The sequence below is a fragment of the Dermacentor silvarum genome, chromosome 7 (genome assembly GCF_013339745.2).
Source record: "Dermacentor silvarum isolate Dsil-2018 chromosome 7, BIME_Dsil_1.4, whole genome shotgun sequence".
NCBI lineage: Eukaryota > Metazoa > Arthropoda > Arachnida > Ixodida > Ixodidae > Dermacentor > Dermacentor silvarum.
The window spans coordinates 8,244,963-8,264,963 of NC_051160.1; the positions used below are offsets into that span (position 1 = coordinate 8,244,963).

Sequence of the window (20,001 nt, forward strand, 5' to 3'; positions counted from 1 at the left end):
GGTTGAAGCCAAGTCCGCTCCTCTCTAATTTTTTCTCTAATCCTTGTAAATACAGCATGAACAACAGAGGTGACAGAGGGCACCCCTGCCTAAGCCCCTGCTGTATCTCTATAGGCCCAGATATCTTGTTTTCCCATTTTATAAGCACCCTGTTACTTTTATAGATATCTTTTAAAAGATTTCTTACTCCATCTTCCACCTCTAGAGTGCCCAGTATGTCCCACAAATCCTTTTGGATTACACTGTCATAGGCTCCCTTGATATCCAGAAAGGCAAGCCATAGGGGCCTGTGTTCCTTTTCTGCTATTTCAATACAATGGGACACAATGGAGGAGAGACACCTAGTGGTGATAATGGGCGGAGTGATTGACGTACTGAACGGACGAGGAGCAGGAATCACAAAGCAAATAGCCAAAGGGGTCACCGACCTGCGGAATGTTTCAAAAGAAGTACAAATCGCGGTGTGCACGGTGCCAGAGGTTGAAAGGCAGGGTTATAAAATTGAAAGGGCAGTTCTTGCAGTAAACAGGGAAATTTGGACTCTAGCTAAAGCAATGAATTTTACGGTCATTGACATCAACCGTGAAGTGCACCGAGCAGGCCGCGAAGGCGCTTTTGTGCGTGACGGGATACATTTTAGTGAAAGTGTAGCAACACCGGTCGGAAATCGATTCGCGGCACGAGCTGTAGCTTTTTTAGGCGGGCCCCAGGCAATCAGGAAGCAGGATTAAGTATTGAACATAGCGAAACACCAGTAAATGGCAGAATTAGGCGACCAGGAGTCAGGAAAAGACGCAGAAAGGATAAGAATAGAGAAGGTAAAATTTGCTACATTAACATGCAGGGTGGTCGTAAGCAGGAAAAATGGCTGGAAATTCAAACGCAACTGAATGATGAAGCGATTAGTGTGTACGCCTTGACCGAAACGCATCTACGAGATTTGGAGCAGCCGCCTGTTATTGACAACTTTGTATGGGAAGGGTGCAACAGAATGACCGGGTCAAGGAAAGGCGGAGGCGTAGGCGTACTAATTAGGCGAGGTCTGAAGTGGCGAAGGGTAAACGAGACATGTAAAGAGCATTTATGGATTAGTGGTACATGGCAAGGTAAAAAGACGTGGCTGGGAGTAGCTTACCTGTGGACAGGTAGTGATAGCAGGGAAAAAAATAAGGAATTGGTCGATTGCATTAGAAGCGATATTAATGAGTTCAGTAACTCGGGCCAGGTGATATTAGTGGGAGATATGAACGCGCACATGGACGATTTAGACGGATATACTGATTACAACGGCTCTCTAGTGCTGGATTTGTGTGATGAACAGAACCTTATAGTAGTTAACAGGGAGAATAAGTGTCATGGACAGGTAACGTGGCAATGCGGAAACAGGCAGTCATGTATCGACTACGCCTTAGTCTCAGAAATGGTCTACGAACAACTGGACCAAGTGATAATAGACGAAAATGGAAAAAATAGCCTGGGAAGCGATCATAGACGTTTAGCATTAAAGTTTGGGAGAGATACCAGCGCAGAACATGAACCAATAGCCTCAGAGTTTTTAAAAATGAATGACGAGCAAATAACAGAGATCGCAAACAACATAGAGAAGAAAATTGAGGCTTTTCCTACAGCAGTCTGGGAATATAAGGAACTGGTGGAGGTTATGCAGCATGAAATAAGGCGGACACGGCAATACAATTGTTGGATTGGAAAGAGGAAACCACGTAAGTGGTGGAACAAGGAAATTAAACAAGCTATAGAAGAGCGTAAAGAGGCATCTAGGGTTCATCGAGAAGCCAAAAAGTTGGGATTACAAGAAGAAGAGGTGCTCCTTAGATGGAATACGTACCGAGAAAAGAAAAGGGTTGCGAGTGAGCTCGTGCAAGAGAAAATTAAATGCGCAAGTGAACGTTGGGTGCATAACATTCACAAAAGAGACAAAGGCGCCCCAAAAAGATTCTGGAACCATATAAAAGCACTCGGAGCTCCAACTAGAAACTCGCAAACGGCTATAAGGGATGAAGACGGTAACATCTATGAAGGCGATGATGCGCTGCGGTACATCACAGACGTTATCAGGCATAACTTCGGTACGAGAAAAAGCGTAGTTCAGACAACAGATCCAGCAACAACAGAGAGGCCTGAGAGATCAAAATTCAGCATAGAAAGCTTTTATTGGAAAAAGGCAGCAGAAAATGTCCCTAACAACACGGCAGCAGGACCCGATGAAATCCCAATACAGCTAATCAAAAACCTCGGTCCAAAAAGCAAGGCACTGCTGACTAATGCCATAGAGCAAGTGATTAGAACAAAGAATATTCCCGTTGGATGGCGTGAAAGCAAGATGAATCTTATCTACAAAGGCAAAGGAGATAAGGATAAGACGAGCTCGTACAGGCCAGTTACAGTAGCTGAATCGTCACCGAGTCAAATCAGCGCGTACAGCGCGTCGTAATTGCAGCCTCCGCGATCAACTTCAGAAACATTTTCAGAGCTAATTGCGGAGGCCACGCTCCGCTGTGCTGAGTACGGTGAACGCCACCTAGTGCTTAGTGTTGGTAGTGCTTCTTCGTACGGTGAACGCCACCTAGTGTTGGTAGTGCTTCTTGATGCCAGCGTCCCTTCGAATGCTGGCATCGAGGCGTCGTAGTGCTGAGACCACCGAAGCGTTCACTGTCGGTGCGCGGTAGTGTCATAATGCAGTACTTCTCTTTTCTGCTCGTAGGCGGCGGCACCGCCCCGAGCAAGAGCGCGGGTACACGGAGGAGTGTTAGATATATAAGGCGCGTCTGTGTAGCTCTCTGCAAATGCGTTTGTGGCGCAATGGGTTAAACGCTCGGCGATCTATCGTCGCGGACCGAGAGGTCGTGGGTTCGATTTCCAAATTTTGCATGTTTGTGGAACTTTTTCTTCTGGTTTCTTTCTTTGTATTATGTTCGTGTACATTGTAAGCTGACGTATTTCCGTGACGGAAATACGTCAGTGAAGTCTTGGTGGACCCCGGCATAAAACACTTTCGTGTTAAAAATAAATCTCCTTGACCGTATGCTGTATGTGGGAGTGAAAGCGCTAGGGGACGAGGGACGCGCGCTTTCACGGGGAGCGAACAGCAAACGCGGCTTATGTTCGAGTGAAATCGCGGGGGCGCGAGGGACGCGCGCTTTTATGGGGAGCGATCGCACGGCGGAGAGCAAACGCGGCTTATGTGCGAGTGAAATCGCGCGAGCGCGAGGGACGCGCGCTTTTATGGGGAGCGATCGCACGGCGGAGCGCGAACGCGACTTCCCAGTGGAAGGGGAGCGGTGGCCGAGGTGGGCATCGAGGCACCCTAGACTGTGCGTGTGCGGGACCGCTCTCCCACTTCGGCGCATGCGCGCAGCCCTACCGGCCTCTGCCGCCTGTGCCGCGACTCTCTCTGGGCTCTCGCCCGCCTCTCCCCTAACAGTGTCGACAACGGCGTTTAGCCGTTCCGTCACGTAGCCAGCGTTGTCACAGCGGTTGTGTGCGGTCACACAAACAACGCGCACAACTGTTGTCGACGGCAGCGGCGCTTTGCCCGCGTTCGCACCGAACGCGTGTTGGTAAAGTTTAATCTTTGGTTAGCAGCGCGACGATCTGCATGGAAGCGAGAGAACGGATAGGAAAGAGCCCTGACAATCTTTCTCCGTGGCCCTGACTTACAACAATTTCATTGCGCGCATAACCAAGGTTTAAATACCACAATAAGGCACAATCGAAAGAACAGAAGGGTAGCAAGTGTTCAGGACTCAGCTTCCAACATATATATGATATGCAAATCATGTGATTAAATATTGCACTTCTTTATGGCACGGTGACAATGAAGGGACACTGACACAGCGCTCCCCAGATTTGTGAATTTCAAGCGCTTCAATAATTTCTCTAGTATGCTTGTTTTTGTTGCGAGCTGATAATTTGTGTGCTATCGAACAAGGGTTTGTAACGGTGGTCTCTGCAATGGATACCGAGATGACCAGAAACGGAGTTGAAAACATGATTATTATGCTCCTTTAATCGTTCATTGAGACAGCGTCCCGTCTGACCAATGTATTCGCGGCCACAGGAAAGAAAAATGTTTTACACAACACCTACAGTGCACGTGACAGCTTATGTGGTGCCGAAAACACAACATCGACGCCAGCACGCCGACCAACTTCCTTGAGATTATGGCACAACGTGTGAATGTAAGGGATGACGGTGACTCTTCCTGCGAGTGGCAGAATCTAGGTTGCTAGCTTTTTCTTGCTTTTGCAAGCTTCCGGCTACTGACGTCAGCAGACTGCCCGGGTAGCCCGATTGCTCAAATCTCCGGGCCTGTTTCCAGAAACTGGTTTCCATTAAGTGGTGACATGACTTTGAAAGGGAATTAGCGAAGCAAAGGCTAACGATTCCTCGCTTGATCTTTGAATTGGCTGAGCTAAAAGGTAAAAGAGATTTGCTAGCTCTGGGTTCATACATCCAGCACAGCTGGTTGTTCCTAAAAATGAGTGAGATCTAATAACCTAATCGAGTCGGCAACTGGCAGCTCATGGGTTAAGACTAATGGATGAAGACATTCTTCAAACAGCGATAAAGCATCACGGCAGCTAGTTTCGACAGTGTCGGCGTCAGTATCTAAAGGAACTAAAAAATCATCTACAAACCTAAAAACTTTTTCCACGAAAGACGGAAGGCGTTTGGAAAGTGCACGGGCGCTATGCATGAACCGATGCAAACTCCGTCTCTTTGTAGGTACGTCTTCCCGTTCCAAATGGCGAACGTCGACTTCAAATACGTATCTAAAAGCTCAAGAAATCCCCATATGGTGATGCCAGCGGCATTTTGAAAGGGTACGCTGCCAAGCTTGTCAATGCAATCGGAGACCTGCAGCGACGAGCACCGAGAACGAGATGCGGCAGCCCAACGGCAACGCCGCGAAGCTAACCCCGAGCTACGAGCCCGAGATGCAGCAGCACGCCGGAAACGGCAGCAAGACCCCGAAGCGAAAGCTCGAGCAGCAGCCGTAATCGTCCAATGAGCTTAGCTCCATCATCAGCATTCACTTCGTGATTCGGCTGCCAATTTTTATCATTGCGCCTTAAGTGCAAGTTACGCTAGCTTTTTTTTTTTTCTTCTAAGTACTGCAGACCACTGTGTGGTTCAAGCAGGAGGGACCACACTAAATGCACAGTAACAAGAAGATGAAAAAAAAAAAGACTAGAAGGTGGAAAGAAAAACAATATATATATATATATATATATATATATATATATATATATATAGAATAATACAAATAGAAATCAGCAATCTTGAAAGTAACATTTAAAAAATCATTTCCACCAAATACTCGCGCAGGCAAGAGCTCTAGGAAAAAAAAAAGAAAAACTCAGTGTATTTGTCTTAGCAAACATTGGAGGCAGCGATGTATTACGAGTTTTCCTTGCGCAGTGAGGCCTAACTTTTTTCTATAGGGTAACATTTCCTGTAAGGCGAACGATAACCGGCTCATTTTCCTGCACAGTTCCAATGACCGGATATTAAAACTTATGAACAGATCCAGCAGAGCAAGTTTATATTTCTTGTATTTAATAATGACTTGGGTATCTCTTACCTCCAGAAATGCAAGTTCCAAACACAGCAAGCACCTTGCATAATATATATCCTTTCCGATTTTCGTTCTTTCCCAGGTCCGTAAGGTAGTTCTTGTTAATAGTGCCTATTTAAATTGTTTTTAGGGCGAAGCTCCTTAGGGTCGAGACTTGTCCCCCGTCGCGCCGTTGTAGCCACGCTAGTACTCGCCGCTCCCGCTAGAGACGCAGCTGTGCTCTCGTTTGATTTGAATGGCGCCCACTAGATGGCGATTTCTCTTTGCGCTTCGATACTGCTTCCCCGCTACCCCGAAGACAAGGCGGCAGAGAGCTCGCAAAGCGGCTGCAGCGCGCGCTCGCCGTCAAGAGCCTGCGGTGAGAGCTCGTCGACAAGCAGACCCGGAGCTGAGGGCCCGCGAGGCCGAAGCGAGACGTCAGCGCCGATACAGAGGCGGCGAGGGCCCGCGCAGCCGAAGCGAAGCGGACCCGGAGCTGAGAGCCCGCGAAGCGAGACGGAAACGTCGGCAAGCGGAGGCGGCGCGGAAGCTGCTGCAAAACGCCTGCAGCAGTCGCTACCTGAGGTTGGTGGCGCCTGCAAAACGCCTGCAGCAGTCGCTACCTGAGGTTGGTGGCGCCGATGCACAGTTACTTATACATGTGTGAGTGTATCAAACTATTGTAGTGTGGCACCCTATTATTTCTCGTAATATGTTCCCCCCGAGCCTTCTTTTATTGCGATAGCAATTATATGGACAGTCAAAAGCAGATTTCTGCCGTCGGCGTCGCCGTCGCCGTCGCCGTGAGGTTCCGTATGACGTCATTTGGAGAAGAAATCGTCGCCGCGCGCCGAACGCTGTATGTGCGAGTGAAAGGGCGCGAGGGGCGCGTCTTTCACGGGGAGTGAACGCACGGCGGAGAACAAACGCGCGTTCTGCGCCGTGCTCGCTTAAGGGCTGCAGAAGTAGGCGTCTCTGTTCTCCTTCACAATCACCATGTATGTAGAGCAAACGCGCCTTCTTCCGACGAGCGAGAGGCCGTGGGGGAGGGGGAGGGAAGGGAGGCGACGTTTAGCTGCGGCACGCAGTGCCTATTTATATCAGAGGCTCCGGCAACAGTCAGCAACGCCGCACGCATTTTGAGCGAACGCGGGCAAAACGCCGATGGCGTCGACAACAGTTCTGCGTGTTGCCGATGCTGCTGCATGTCCAAGTTTATACACCTGATAAAGCTACTATCATTACTCCGTATAGCTCTCTACAAATTTGCTATCGCAATTGATGCTTCGCCTTTCAGGTGAAACTGCGACAACTTTTCCTTATTTTTCTTTCTTTGCGATATATTGTCACACCTTTCCATTATTGTGCCGCTGTGTATTCTGTGCATCTCATTTGTTTTCAGTTGTTTGGGTGAACGTTGTGAGCAGAAATCATGTATGTAACCTCGTCCCAATTCCTGCCACAGCTTATAAAGGCTAGATCAGTATGTTTAAATAATAAACAGCGCATCATAACGTGCATTGACAGAAACCTGCTAACGTTATGAATAAGGATGTGTTAATCGCGGTCGATTTGGTTCGCTTCTGGCACTATTCGATTGGGTCTATTCGCGCACCCCCCTACTGAAGAACATGCACGGGCCAACGATTTCAAAACGACTCAGAGGGATGACGTTCGGGCTGTCCTTTTCGTTCCTCTTCAGTGCAACTTTTTTTCACATCCAACTCGCCTGGCTTTCTGCGGTGCTGAAAGGCTGCTCTCCGCGCGCCGAGAATTCTCAACGATTAGGGACTCGAAGGTCACGTGAGCATCTCAGAGAATCCCAGCGCTTCCAAAGAGACCGGGGACCCCGGAAAAAACAGGGAACTAGAATCGCGTCAATTCACTCGTCACAGATGTGTATTTCGACACAGATTGGCCCACTCTTTCATTGTCACTAATTAAGATAGAGGTCATTTATCGGGCTGTTGCGAAACAATCTTTGTACTTTACAAGAACACGTGTTCTGTGAAACATCACTCACAGTGGCCTGCTATTTAATCCCGCTAATGGCTGCGCACGATGTTCCCTTATATACGCAGAGCCCAGTCTGGCCGACGTGGTGCACGCAACATAGACCGGAGCGCCACTCGGGTAAAATGGTTAGCATCGCAATGGAAAGGTTTGTCCATTTATTGGCGAGGAAACCGCCGCATTGGAGGGCTTTGACCCGGGGCTAAAGTGTTCATAGATTCGGTCGTCGGCACGAGACTCGCCCTGCAAGGTCAGAAGGACCGCCCAACCACGGCGGTCCCCTATAGAATCGTTTTCGTGTAACCTTCAGGACAGCTGCTGCATGACGCGGGACAATATACCACACGATGAGCTCCGCGTGCGGCTCATCAGAGGCAGTCACGGCGGTGCAGTGATGGGCTCGACCACTCCGCCACCTGCTGAGCCCCAGACGATGGGCGGAGCTGCTTGCTGAGCGCTGGAGAACGCGTGCAGCAGCAGCGTCGACCCGGGCTTGTTGGCAGCCTGCTGTCGGCGCAGCAAGTAGTCGACAGCGGCCTGCAGCGTCTGCAGCGTGTCCAGGAAGCAGCCGTCGTACTGTCGGCCGCAGTCGGCACTCGGGTCCCGGCCGTAGCGCGCCGCCAGCTGCAGGGGCGACATGCGAGTACCTTCGGCGTCGCCCGGCCGGAACGGCCTGCGCATGGCGTGACGTCACTCACAACGAGGTTTCGCGCACCCACCGCCAGGCGTACGTCCCCAAAGGTGTACACATACTGGTGACGTCGTCAGTTTTGTGTGCTTACGCTGACAGCGTGCTGCACAAAAGATCTGCCGAGTCCCTCGATCCACCCCCGCAATGCCATGTCAGCGCTTTCAAGTATTCTAGCGGTGTCCCCATGTATTTTGTTCAGTTAATAGATATCTTAAGAAACGCAAGAAGAACATAGCGCAACTCGACCTATTCAGTTGAATTATATCTCAAGGGGCAGCTTTAATTACTTGCTCTAAACAATACATGTTATCCGACCGTTGTTTCCCAGGAGGCGAACGCGTCGTGACGTCATGACGCAGAAGGTGGTCCCGTGGCGTTATTCGCACTCGCTCGGTCGCCTCCTATGCTGCAACTTGTTGAATGTGCTACCAAAGACATTCCATTTAAGAGCATCACAAAATCCTTTATCTAATAGTTCGGGACAAGTCTAACTACAACGCCAATGCATTTTAATGTATATTTAGGGGACGGAGGCCTCCCACATAGGATACAAGAGGCTTCAGACAAGAGGCTTCACGATTCAGTACAAAGACTTATACCTTTCAAGTGCAATACAATGTGGTGTTATTTTGAATCTAGAAGGCGCACATGGCTTACAAAAGGCTTCAGATATAAGAGATTAATTCACTAACCAGAGCAATTAAATAGCCATCGTATTAAGCGTCACTGAACTTGTTGAAGGGCACAAGAAGCACGATGCATGAACCGGTGCAAAGCCTTGAGTGACTATCGGAGGCACACAGATTCGTGAAGGCGCGTATCGGGAACTCACGGGAAGAAGAACTGGATCGCGATGCCGAGGAGCCCGTATCGGCCGGGCTTGTTGTGCGCCTCGCAGACGGTCCTCTTGAGGCATTCCTGGGCGTCCATGCGGGGCACCAGGTTGGGCATCTTGGCCGCCACGTCCAGCAGCAGCCGGTGGCTCTTGTCCAGCGCCGTCTGAACCAGCTTGACGCCGTCCATGCGTCGCTTCTGGGCGGTCGAGGCTGTGCGACCACCTGCGTCGCCTTATAATTGCTTGGAGACAGCAACTGACATTGCACCTCCTCTGTCAACTATGAAATAAATAAACTTTTTTTTTTCTTTTTTTAACACAACATATGAGTGCAAAAGCACAAACTGAGCTAACCACAAGCAAATAAAGGCGCGCACGCACCATGAAGCGAAGCAACATGGTGCAACTGAGCTATCGAGGTGGGCACCTTGCGTCCTTTTCTTGCGCGCCGTGGACGGAACGTGGTCGGCTTGGCCGAGGGACGGTAGGACGCCGCCACCCACGAGTCCCGCGCCACTCGTGGTTAGCGAGGCCAGCTTCGAGAGCGCCGGCGACGCGCTGTCGGCCACGGCGGCGATGCGACGAGACGGCAACTGCAGAACTTGGCGCGTCAGCGGCGCATCCCCGCCAGTGTGCAGAGCGGCTGTAGAAACAAGTGCAGGCACCAACCTCAGATACAGGACACACAAAACAATGTTTCTTATCCAAGACCAGTTCGTACACTCATGAGTCACAGCCACGTGAACATTCAAAGCGAACACATTTTCCTATACAGTGATATGCTATAAGGCATGCGCAAAAATTTCAGTTCTTTATCAGAGAGAGCCAGTGGCGGTTTACTGATACAGGATTTCCCCAAGGCTGTTCAGCTTCTATTATCAGTCTAGTAAGTTCGCACTTCTACCAGTAATGGTTGTTGAACCGTAGATAGGGGAGCAATGGTGTTGCCCACAATGAAGGGAGAGAATCAGATGCAACTTTGTCGACCTTATTTTTATGTTATCGCAACCCATCATTAATGCATCTGCCCGACGTAGTACTTTCCAAACGATATAGGTATGCGATATATAATACAAGTCTTGCAATCTCGAAACTTATTCCTGTGTGCTACTTGGCAGTTATAAGAGCACTTTCTTTCTTCTCTGGTCTTGTTGTCCTGCACAAGGCTCGTTAGGTGCTGATAAAAACCACACCAGTGTTACCTCGGCGTGCAATTTTCTTTAGGTTGTGCGACAACCGGTGGATAACTGTTGGCATTTTTCTCTCTCGGTTTTCTTGCACACGTTCAGATGTACCCGACTGCTGCGCTTGCCTTCCCTCTGCAACTGGTACCAGAACTTGACTGGGATAATCTGCATCGTGTGGCCTGTTGTCTGAACGCTTCGTCGGTGCAGTGATGACACGATGCGTTAGTGAAACACATTTTCACAATTCCTCTTTTTACCAATTTAGAATGGGCTCAATGATATGACAACAAGGGTTTATTTCTCCAAGGACTGTAGCACCAGCATGTTAGGTCGTCACTGAAGGTAAATTTAACATCAAGAAACTTGATCTTTCGTTGTATATAGGCACTTCGAAAGTAGCTTTCAGCGGATAAAGGCACTGGCGTATAACGTTACTAACAGCTGAATACTTTGTGTCAAAGTTGTCTAGCTTACAATCAACAAACACTAAAAAATCAACAAATCTGAATAGTTTAACAAACGTTTGCAACGTTTGCATGCAAGTCTCTGTCTAGCTTTGCTATAGGTATAGGTTGCTTAAAACATGTGCTAAGCAGGATCCTATGCAGACCCCTTACTCTTGAAGGTACGGAATGTTATTGCTTTGCACAAATGTTGACTTGAGGTCTAAAAGTTGTAAAAAATATTCAACGGTTGCACCCGCTTTCGTACTAAACCTTATGACCCCAAATTCATCTATACATGATTGACGGCAAGGAATAATACGAGCCCTTCACATCCGCTGAGAAGGCCTTCAGACCGCGTTGCAGTTGGCCTCTACAAACGCTAAAGCTTCCTCGGAATAAACGTGTCTTTGATCTCGAGTTGCGAGGTTAAGATATATAGATTGCAATGGACTTCAGCCATGCGCCTTTCTCTGATACTATTACCCTGAATGGGACACCTTCTTTATGCGTTTTTGCGCTAAAAAATACATCGAAATTATTATTCTTGCTTTTTTTTTCATTCCTTTCAATACTTTATTTAGATTCATGTCCCGGTACATCGCGACGGCTCTGCTCTTAACTTTCGCCAGCGAAATTTCTTTGAGTTGATTGAACACAGCTGTTATCGCTTCATTAGCTTTTCTGTCGTAGCCACCATATGAAAATACCGCAAAGTCTCCTTCTTTGTCAGCAGCTACCACGGACAGAGCATTTTGAATTAGGTACGACAGAACGCGTTTCACAGGTGAACGTTTGTTTAGGGCATCCACGCCTTCAGAGTTGATCCTCCCGCCTTCGTCCTCCGGTGCACGTCTGGAGATCTGCCGCACGAAGGAGACTAGCTTCTGTGGCGAGGTCCTCGTTCTAAGACTTGACGCACTTTTTCTGGCCCTTGCTACTTCCGTGGCTCGATGAGATGGGTCGCTCCTTGGAAACTTCTGCCTGGAGCTGCCTCAGCTGATGTTGCCACAGGTATTCCGTGACCTGATCGGTCAGGTACCTGTGAACTTGGTTATTCGCCACACTAGGCTCGTAGGTTGTGGGGATGCGCGACTCTCACGCGTCCCCTGATATTGTTTTCCCCGCATGGCTCCCGTCTCCTGTAATCCGGCTTCGCCGCGTAGCTTTACGGCGGCGGAGTTGCAGCGTATCACGAGAGATAGCGCTAGTGTTGCGCTGCTAACGCCACCTGACGGCGGGGTTACGTGGGCGCAAGAGGAAGAAGGCGCTTCCTCTTCGGGTTGGGGTGGGTGAGCGATGCGAACGGCCCGCGCGTGCGCCGATCCACGCTTCGCGAGACCGTCCCGCGTGGCTAGGAACAGGGCACCGGTATCAACGAACACGGATCGTTCGACCTCGCCACCGTTCGCGTGGCCGTACACATGAACGACTAGGCGATGGTGTCATAGCATGGGGCGAACATATTCGCTCGCTATCCGGTCGCGGTGAGTCGGACTTCCTTGATTTGTCGCGCACCCGTGTGAATGTTCTATGAGTAGTATGTATTAGTGTATGTAAGGTGCAATAAATGCCCTTTTGATTGTTTGCACTACTGTGTTGTCGTTCCTTTGTCCCAAGAGCACGTATGAGACCCCACAAGGTACGGTGTACTTGCGCGCCGAGGTGAGCCCTGAGAAGTCGCGCTTGCCATTGTCACTCTGCACGTATCATTGAGCCCATTCTAAATTGATAAAAAGAGGAATTGTGAAAATGTGTTTCACTAACGCATCGTGTCATCACTGCACCGACGAAGCGTTCAGACAACAGGCCACACGATGCAGATTATCCCAGTCAAGTTCTGGTACCAGTTGCAGAGGGAAGGCAAGCGCAGCAGTCGGGTACATCTGAACGTGTGCAAGAAAACCGAGAGAGAAAAATGCCAACAGTTATCCACCGGTTGTCGCACAACCTAAAGAAAATTGCACGCCGAGGTAACAGTGGTGTGGTTTTTATCAGCACTTAACGAGCCTTGTGCAGGACAACAAGACCAGAGACCAACACACAACTGTTGAAATCAATAATGTATAAATATAAATCTCTGTTATTATTCATGTATGGATCCAAACTAGCTTGATGCTAAGGATCCAGATGCTTCTCATGTATTTTCATCATTTTTGTATCCTTCTGGCAAATAAATTCAATTCAATTCAATTCAAAGAAAGAAAGTGCTCTTAGCTGACACACAGGATTAAGTTTCGAGATTGCAAGATTTGGATTATACAGGGTGTTTCAGCGAACACTTTCAAAAATTCGTAAAGGTTGCCTGTGGTAGACCGCACAATTTTCGTTCATGAGATGGTTTACTTAAAGAGGCGGACATTACTTGCACAAGAAATTGAAACGCATATTCGAATAATTAACAGAAATTCACTAATTAAGTTTTTAACTAATTACCTGATGGCCCTTATTGCAATTTACAAATTGTAGCCGTGGAGTTCGCAAGGCGGATCCACTTGGAACGAAATCTCGGGATGACACCAGTTTCGAGATATTAATTATCGAACTTTGCGGAGAAATGCATTGGCGTTCCAGTTAGTATCTTAACAAAACGTCGCTTTATGCATTCAAGCACAAAATTAACTTTCCAATCCAATTATTTGGATCATCAAAACAGTGACGCGTTTATTTAGGAATGCCATCGTTTCTCTCTCGCACCCGCTTGTCCTCGCGCCTGCGAGAGAGAAACGATGGCATTCCTAAATAAACGCATCACTGTTTTGATGATCCAAATATAATCTCACTATCAGGGAGGGAGCAGTCTACCTGACCGGAGCAGTATTATTGCGATAGCAATTATATGGACACTCCAAAGCAGATTTCTGCCGTCGGCGTCGCCGTGAGGTTCCGTATGACGTCAATGGAGATGAAATCGTCACCGCGCGCCGAACACTGTATGTGCGAGTGAAAGGCCGCGAGGGACGCGCGCTTTCACGGGGAGTGAACCCACGGCGGAGAACAAACGCGCGTTCTGCGCCGTGCAAGGGCTGCAGAAGTAGGCGTCTCTTTCCTCCTTTACAATCATCATATATGTAGAGCAAACGCGCCTTCTTCCGACGCGCGAAAGGCCGTGGGGGGGAGGCGACGTTTAGCTGCGGCTCCAAGTGCCTATTTATATAAAGACCGCGCATGCCGAATCGCCGATCAGGCCGCTCACGTACGACTACGAAGCTCCATCACAGCGGTATGGGGGGGGTTTTAGTTTACGCCTCTGGCCATCCGTCAAAACACCCAGCCCGCCTGTGGTTACCGGAATACTGGACACGCTCGGCGCTTCGACAGAACGCTCGCAACGCACGCTGCTCGATCGCTCTCGCTGGGGATCGACGGCCGGGCTAGCCACTGTAGCCGGGGCCCGGTCGGCTAGCGGAGAGGTTGGCGAGCCTTCGCGCGCCGGCTCCAAGATAACCGGAAATAGACGACAACGTACGTCACAGCATGACGTAGAGCCAGCGCAGGCGGAGCTTAGCCCCGATCACTCGGCGAGCGAGTTGAGGAGGAAATGCATGGCTAGGGAGGAGGTGTAATCGTCCGTAGCTCTCTTAATATGAGATGCTTCACTTAAATCGTGACGCGAATGTTTTACTGTAGCTGCACCCTACGCGTCTACAAAATTTGTCCGAACCGTTTCAGGGACCCTTTAACAATGGGAATAAGCATTAAAAGCTGGTTTGAATTACTTGCAGCGATTCATAATTGTAATGGGAAAAACGGCAAGACACTAAAGTACATTGGAATTAAAATTAATGCTAAGTTGCTATACGTAAAAGTTCGGAATAAAGAGTCTTGAATAAAGCTTTTTCCTTACGTAAAAGTTTGGTTAATTTCTCTATAGCTGTAACTATAATGCATAAAGCTAATATATCCTTTCATTTCCACTATTGATCAGATATATATGTTTTTTTTTTTCAGCGGAACATGCTTCCGCAAAGACAAAAAAAAAAAAAAAGGCGGTGCATTCAACCCTTGGCCAAATGTTTACATTGCGGAATGTAAACAAAGTTGCGTGTTTTGACATTTCTGCACCTGAAAGGAGGAGCCTACACGATCTGAATGAATGTGTAGCTCTCTGATATACTTTCGCTACTAAATCAGGCGCTCTTGTGCCGCGTCGAACCGTCATCAAATACAATTTCTCGTTGGTTCGCGCCACGTCTCACTCCGTTCCCTCTCGACGCGCATGCTTTCACGGGCATCCGAGAAGAAGAACGAGCCGCATTATTAGTGTGCCATATGTTAGTGCAGAAGCTCAGAAAAAAAGAAAGAAAAAAATGTCGCAGTTTCGCCCGAAAGGCGAAGCATCAATGGCGATAGCAAATTAGTAGAGAACTATTCGGAGTATAGGGATAGTAGTTTTGTCGGCTGCATAAACTTGGACTCATTCGCTTACAAACTGAATTAACAAGTGTGGTGTCAGCGCGCACAAGCAAACATGAATAGATCACACTGAATGACCGCAGACAACGACTGTCAAAACGCTGGCAGCAAGCGCAGCCGCCGCAGCGGATGAAGGTTCGCGCGGTCTATCGCTTCAACGGAAACTGAGCGGCGAATGCACAGCGCATACAAAGGTCAGAGCCGTGCGGAGATAAGAGATAGTGCGGGCGACCGCCACCGCCGGGCAAAGTGTAGAGTTGTGCAGAGGAGAAGTTGTTGGCAGAGTAGAAGCTGCCGCCCCCCCCTCCCTCCCGCGCTGCCTTCCCGCTTTCTTGCTTTCGCGTGGGATATTGAGTGGCCAGTTTTCCTTGCGCCCGGTTGCAAGATAAGTATTTGGTGAAGCAGCACAGCGTCGGCCCGCCTCCCTCCCTCCCTCCCTCCCATACCCCCACGGCCTTTTGCGCGACGGTCGCGTTTGCTTTCCGCCGTGTGTTCGCTCTCCGTGATAGCTCGCGTCCCCCGCGCGCTTTCACTCGCGCATACGGCGGGCGGCGACGATTTTATCGCTCTTGGACTTTATACGGAACCTCACGGCGACGCCGACGGCAGAAATCCGTGGCCATATAATTGCTTTCGCAATAAAACAACTCAAAACTGGTGCGCGCAAAGTAGCATGAGCGGGATTCCTCGGGAGCGAGCAGCGCTACGCAGTACGCCGTATGCTCCAAGGCGCTTTGAGGACCGGTTTCCGCGGCCGCTTTTCACACCTCCTAGAGCAGTGGCACGAGCGCGTGTCGAGCCCGTGCCGCCTGCCTGTGCAGCTCTGAGCCTTTCTTTTTTTCATGGAAAGGGGGTCATGGTAAGTGGAATTGGTTGGTTGGTAACAACTTTATTGAGGTCCTGCAGAGCTTTTGCCGACGGGGCCCACGTGGGGACGTCGAGTGGAATGTGCGACAAAATTTTCACGTTCCTGGTCTAGTTATAAACGCTTGCAAATAATTAATGAGCCGTTGTTCTTCCCCCCTATTTTTCATGCCTCATAAGGCGTTCCTAGTTGGTTTTAGCGATGTCCTCACTTGGTTTATATTTGGCGAAAATAAAGGGCGTGGTATGAGCACTATGTAAGTAAACTTCAGAGACAGGGAAATAATTATAATATATACAGTAAATTATTTTTATTTCCGGGGCTTTATGTGCCAAAACCAGTTCTGATTATGAGGCACGCCGTAGTGGAGGGCTTTCGATTAATTTTGACCACCTGGGGTTAATTCTTTTAAGTGCACTACAACGCAAGCACACGGGCGTTTTTGCATTTCGTCTCTATCGAAATGCGGCTGCCGAGGCCGGGATTCGATCCCGCGACCTTGTGCTCAGCAGCACAACGCCTTAGCCACTGAGCCACCGCGGTGGGTATTTGCAGTAAATTACGCAAGCAAGCGATCCAGAGCTTTACGAATGTGTTTTACCAAGAAAGCAGATTTATCCCGCTGCATGCTCTGGGAAAACTCAACCCATATCAAATCTACAGAAATTTGAGTGGGCAGGGGAGAGGGAGACACCATGGTAAATGTTATGGCGAAGTAACATGTGTTTCAATCAATTACTGGCTTTTTTAAAAATTCCAACAAGAAAAAGTGCTCGGCAACCTTTTAAACTATGCGATAGATCGAAAGTAACAACTTCGCTGGAAATTTGGTTGTAGTCACATACATCTGCTGTCTTTTTTCATTTTTTGGAATATTGCGAGTCATATATGTTGACTGTACTTCGTTGTGTATAATTTCTACAATACTATTACCTTAACTAGCGATACATGTGTGCTCTATATAGACTTAAACAGCAAGTACAATTCTTTAATTAGCAACATCGTGTGTAACAAATGTGCATTTTTTTTTTGAGCTGCACTGGTGCTACTGGGCGGGATCAGGGACCTCTGGGCCTTTTGTCACTGCGTCATATGTATATTTTATAGTGTCAAGAAAGGAATGCAAATTCATTGCCCCCATGGCCCCCATGGCCCCCATGTGTGATTGGTAAATAGGTAGGTTTATATCTTTTAAATATAAAAATAACTGACAGACGCACTTCCAGGCTTTTTCACTTATTGTAACAGTAATTAGATATATATATATATAATTTAGAGAGCGAGAGTCAGATCGTTTGCGGTATGCCCCCTCCCCATCCCCCCCTACTCGAGAAATAGTTGGTACGCCACTGCGCGGTGGTGAAGATATGGCAAAAGGAGAACGATGTGCAGTTATCTGCCGTGCATCATGTTCTCGTCCCTCCAAGGTGCGTGCTGCTTACAGACAAGCAACGACGAGGAGATGCCAGCTTACGTTCGCAAGGCCGCGGTGAAACGAAGTCCTAGTGACGAAAAGGCCGCCTATATCTCGAGTACCAGATGGCCGGTGTTCCCTGCGACATAGCAGCTATGCCAGTTTTGCCAAGTGCTTCCGTCGATCCACGCTACTAACAAAGCGCAAGCTGATGTCAGCGCCTCTCCCACATTGTGCATACATACACGGCTGCATCGCATCAATCACGTTTTCACGCAACTCCGATGATGAAACGGGCGGAAAGCTGTACAGCGTCCTAGCCAATGCCATATATGCAATAAACAAACAGATCAAGTCAGGTACACAACACGTACCTAGCTAATGCCGCGCAACGCGTGGTCCCAAAAATAACGGGACGACCCCCCCCCCCCCCCAAAAAAAAAAATATATAATAAGGGCGCGGTGCGTTTTTTTTTTCTTTTTCCTTTTTCTTGCCGAGGAATAAGGGGATAATTTCCCCCCTCTCCCCTCTCCGCACCCCCCCCCCCTCACAAAAGAAAGAAAAAGTCTTGCATCGCCCTTATCTTTTTTATCAATATGGTTATTATTTCTTTCTTTTTTCCTATGAAAATTTTGCCCCCCCCCCCCCCCTCACCTAAACACAACCATGTATGGGACCCCACCACTAGGTCATCGAAATTGGATTAAACTTCAGCGTGCCTCGCAGCACGAAATGTAAATTATTAGACAAGTTTATTCATTCTATGTTGGCGAGATCTCTCCAGTGCTATTCACTGCTTGCTAACAAGAAGTATTCGAGCGTTTAAACTGGGAGGACAGGAGTGAGGATCAACGGCGAATATCTCAACAACCTTCGCTTTGCAGATGACATTGTCCTGTTCAACAACACTGGGGACGAATTACAACAAATGATTCAGGACGTTAACCGAGAAGGTGTGAGAGTAGGGCTGAAGATTAATATGCAGAAGAAAAAAAAAACGTTCAATAGGCTGACAAGGGAACAAGAATTCAGGATCGCCAATCAGCCTCTAAATTATGTGCAGGAGTACGTTTATCTAGATCAATTACTCACAGGAGACCCTGATCATGAGAAGGAAATTTACAGAAGAATAAAAATTGGTTGGAGTGCATATCCTGACTGGGAGCTTACCACTGTCGTTGAAAAGAAAAGCGTACAATCATTGCTTTCTACCGGTGCTAACATATGGGGCAGAAGCTTGGAGGTTAACAAAGAAGCTCGAGAACAAGGACCGCACAAAGAGCGACGGAACGTTAGGCGTAACGTTACAACACCGGAAGAGAGCGGTGTGGATGAGAGAGTTAGCCACTTTAGAGTATATATATATGCACGTTACGTTTCTGGAACAGCGCCTGCGCAGCGGGACCGAGGTAGAGCGCGCATGCGCAGCACAGCGTGGCGGCTCTCGTAGAGGGCGGCATTGTCACGTGCTGCTGCAGAGATGCTCAGGCAGCCAAGCAGCACTGGCACCAAACCTGGAGCGAGAACGTTAGAAAAGTAATGAGGCTATTGGCAACTCCAGAATCTTGAGCTGGCAAATAAACAAAGATGGCTACGACATCTATAGGTTCACGGCGGCTCTTTCTCGTTTGTGGCATCGAAGCGGAAAGGGCCGACCTCCTTATTTAGATTTCAGCGACGCGGAAATAGTTGTGCTGTGCGTTCCCAATGAGCCGCATCAGAAAAGGCCTTTCAAGCGAGCCGCTGGTCGCGGCCCTGCGGGATGCATCCGGCGAAGGTGTTGAAAACCACCAATGCTTTATTGCATAACGGCAGCGCTGGCATTTCTTTGCCGCTCCTCGGGAACTATGCGTTGCTATATGCAACAACAATGAAAGTAGTTGCTAGGCTTACGAAAGGATATATAGTGACGTCACCACGACAGTGCCGGGAGCGCTTCGCATTGCCATCAGCTATGTGGTTCGGATGCGTAATTGTTTTGTGCTTTACTGAAACGAATGCTGTTCTTGTATGTTGTATGCGCGATTCCAAAGAATCCGTGCACTTTTCGTTTCATTTTCCTGAGTGTTTGACGCCACCTCCGCCGCAGGTCGGCCCGGTATTGCACTACCTCCGGGATCGGCCCACATTTTTGCCCATGGACGCGGACATGCCGAGGCGCGTAGCGGGTCTCCGAAAGCACCTGTTCGCGGCGTTGCTCCACAACGTTACTAGATTACCTCTTTCTAGTAACGCTGGTTGCTCCACTGCAGGTATACAGGTGCGATACTTAACGCAACTTAACGATACTTGACTGTTACCGACCTTCACAGGCACCTCCGCACTCGTGTTGTAGCATCTCACAATATATAACCACCAGCGTCTGTCATGCTTTCAGAAGCTAAAAACCTTGCACTCGGCCGCGCAACGCTTGAAACAGCGAAGCTGGGCGATCGTAGCCCAGCATTTTCCGGAAGTGCGCGCCAACTTTTCATCTTGATGATGATTTCGCGCGTCTCGGACTTACGGCCGTCACTGCGCGTTGCATAGCCCAGCTTGCAACACCGACACCGCTTTGC

General features: G+C 48.8%; 1 protein-coding gene across 1 annotated transcript; it reads right to left on the minus strand.

Annotated features, from left to right (window-relative positions):
- Nucleotides 1-7,802: 7,802 nt before the first annotated feature.
- LOC119459406 (uncharacterized) lies at nucleotides 7,803-19,632 on the minus strand. The gene is made up of 4 exons (XM_037721193.2): nucleotides 18,819-19,632; nucleotides 9,545-9,760; nucleotides 9,115-9,340; nucleotides 7,803-8,264 (listed from the first exon to the last, which is right to left on the minus strand). The coding sequence occupies exons 1-4, from the start codon at nucleotides 18,901-18,903 to the stop codon at nucleotides 7,970-7,972; spliced, it is 822 nt and encodes a 273-aa protein (XP_037577121.2). The 5' UTR covers nucleotides 18,904-19,632; the 3' UTR covers nucleotides 7,803-7,969.
- Nucleotides 19,633-20,001: the final 369 nt, after the last annotated feature.

What these genes read in the sequence shown, in the direction of transcription:
- LOC119459406 (XM_037721193.2), bottom strand. Translation starts at nt 18,903, where the DNA reads ATGCCGCCCTCTACGAGAGCCGCCACGCTGTGCTGCGCATGCGCGCTC. An exon ending in GCGCAAGAAAAGGACGCAAG is followed by an intron (nt 9,341 to 9,544) that starts GTGCCCACCTCG and finishes AAGGCGACGCAG; the next exon opens with GTGGTCGCACAGCCTCGACC. An exon ending in GCGATCCAGTTCTTCTTCCC is followed by an intron (nt 8,265 to 9,114) that starts GTGAGTTCCCGA and finishes CGCCATGCGCAG; the next exon opens with GCCGTTCCGGCCGGGCGACG.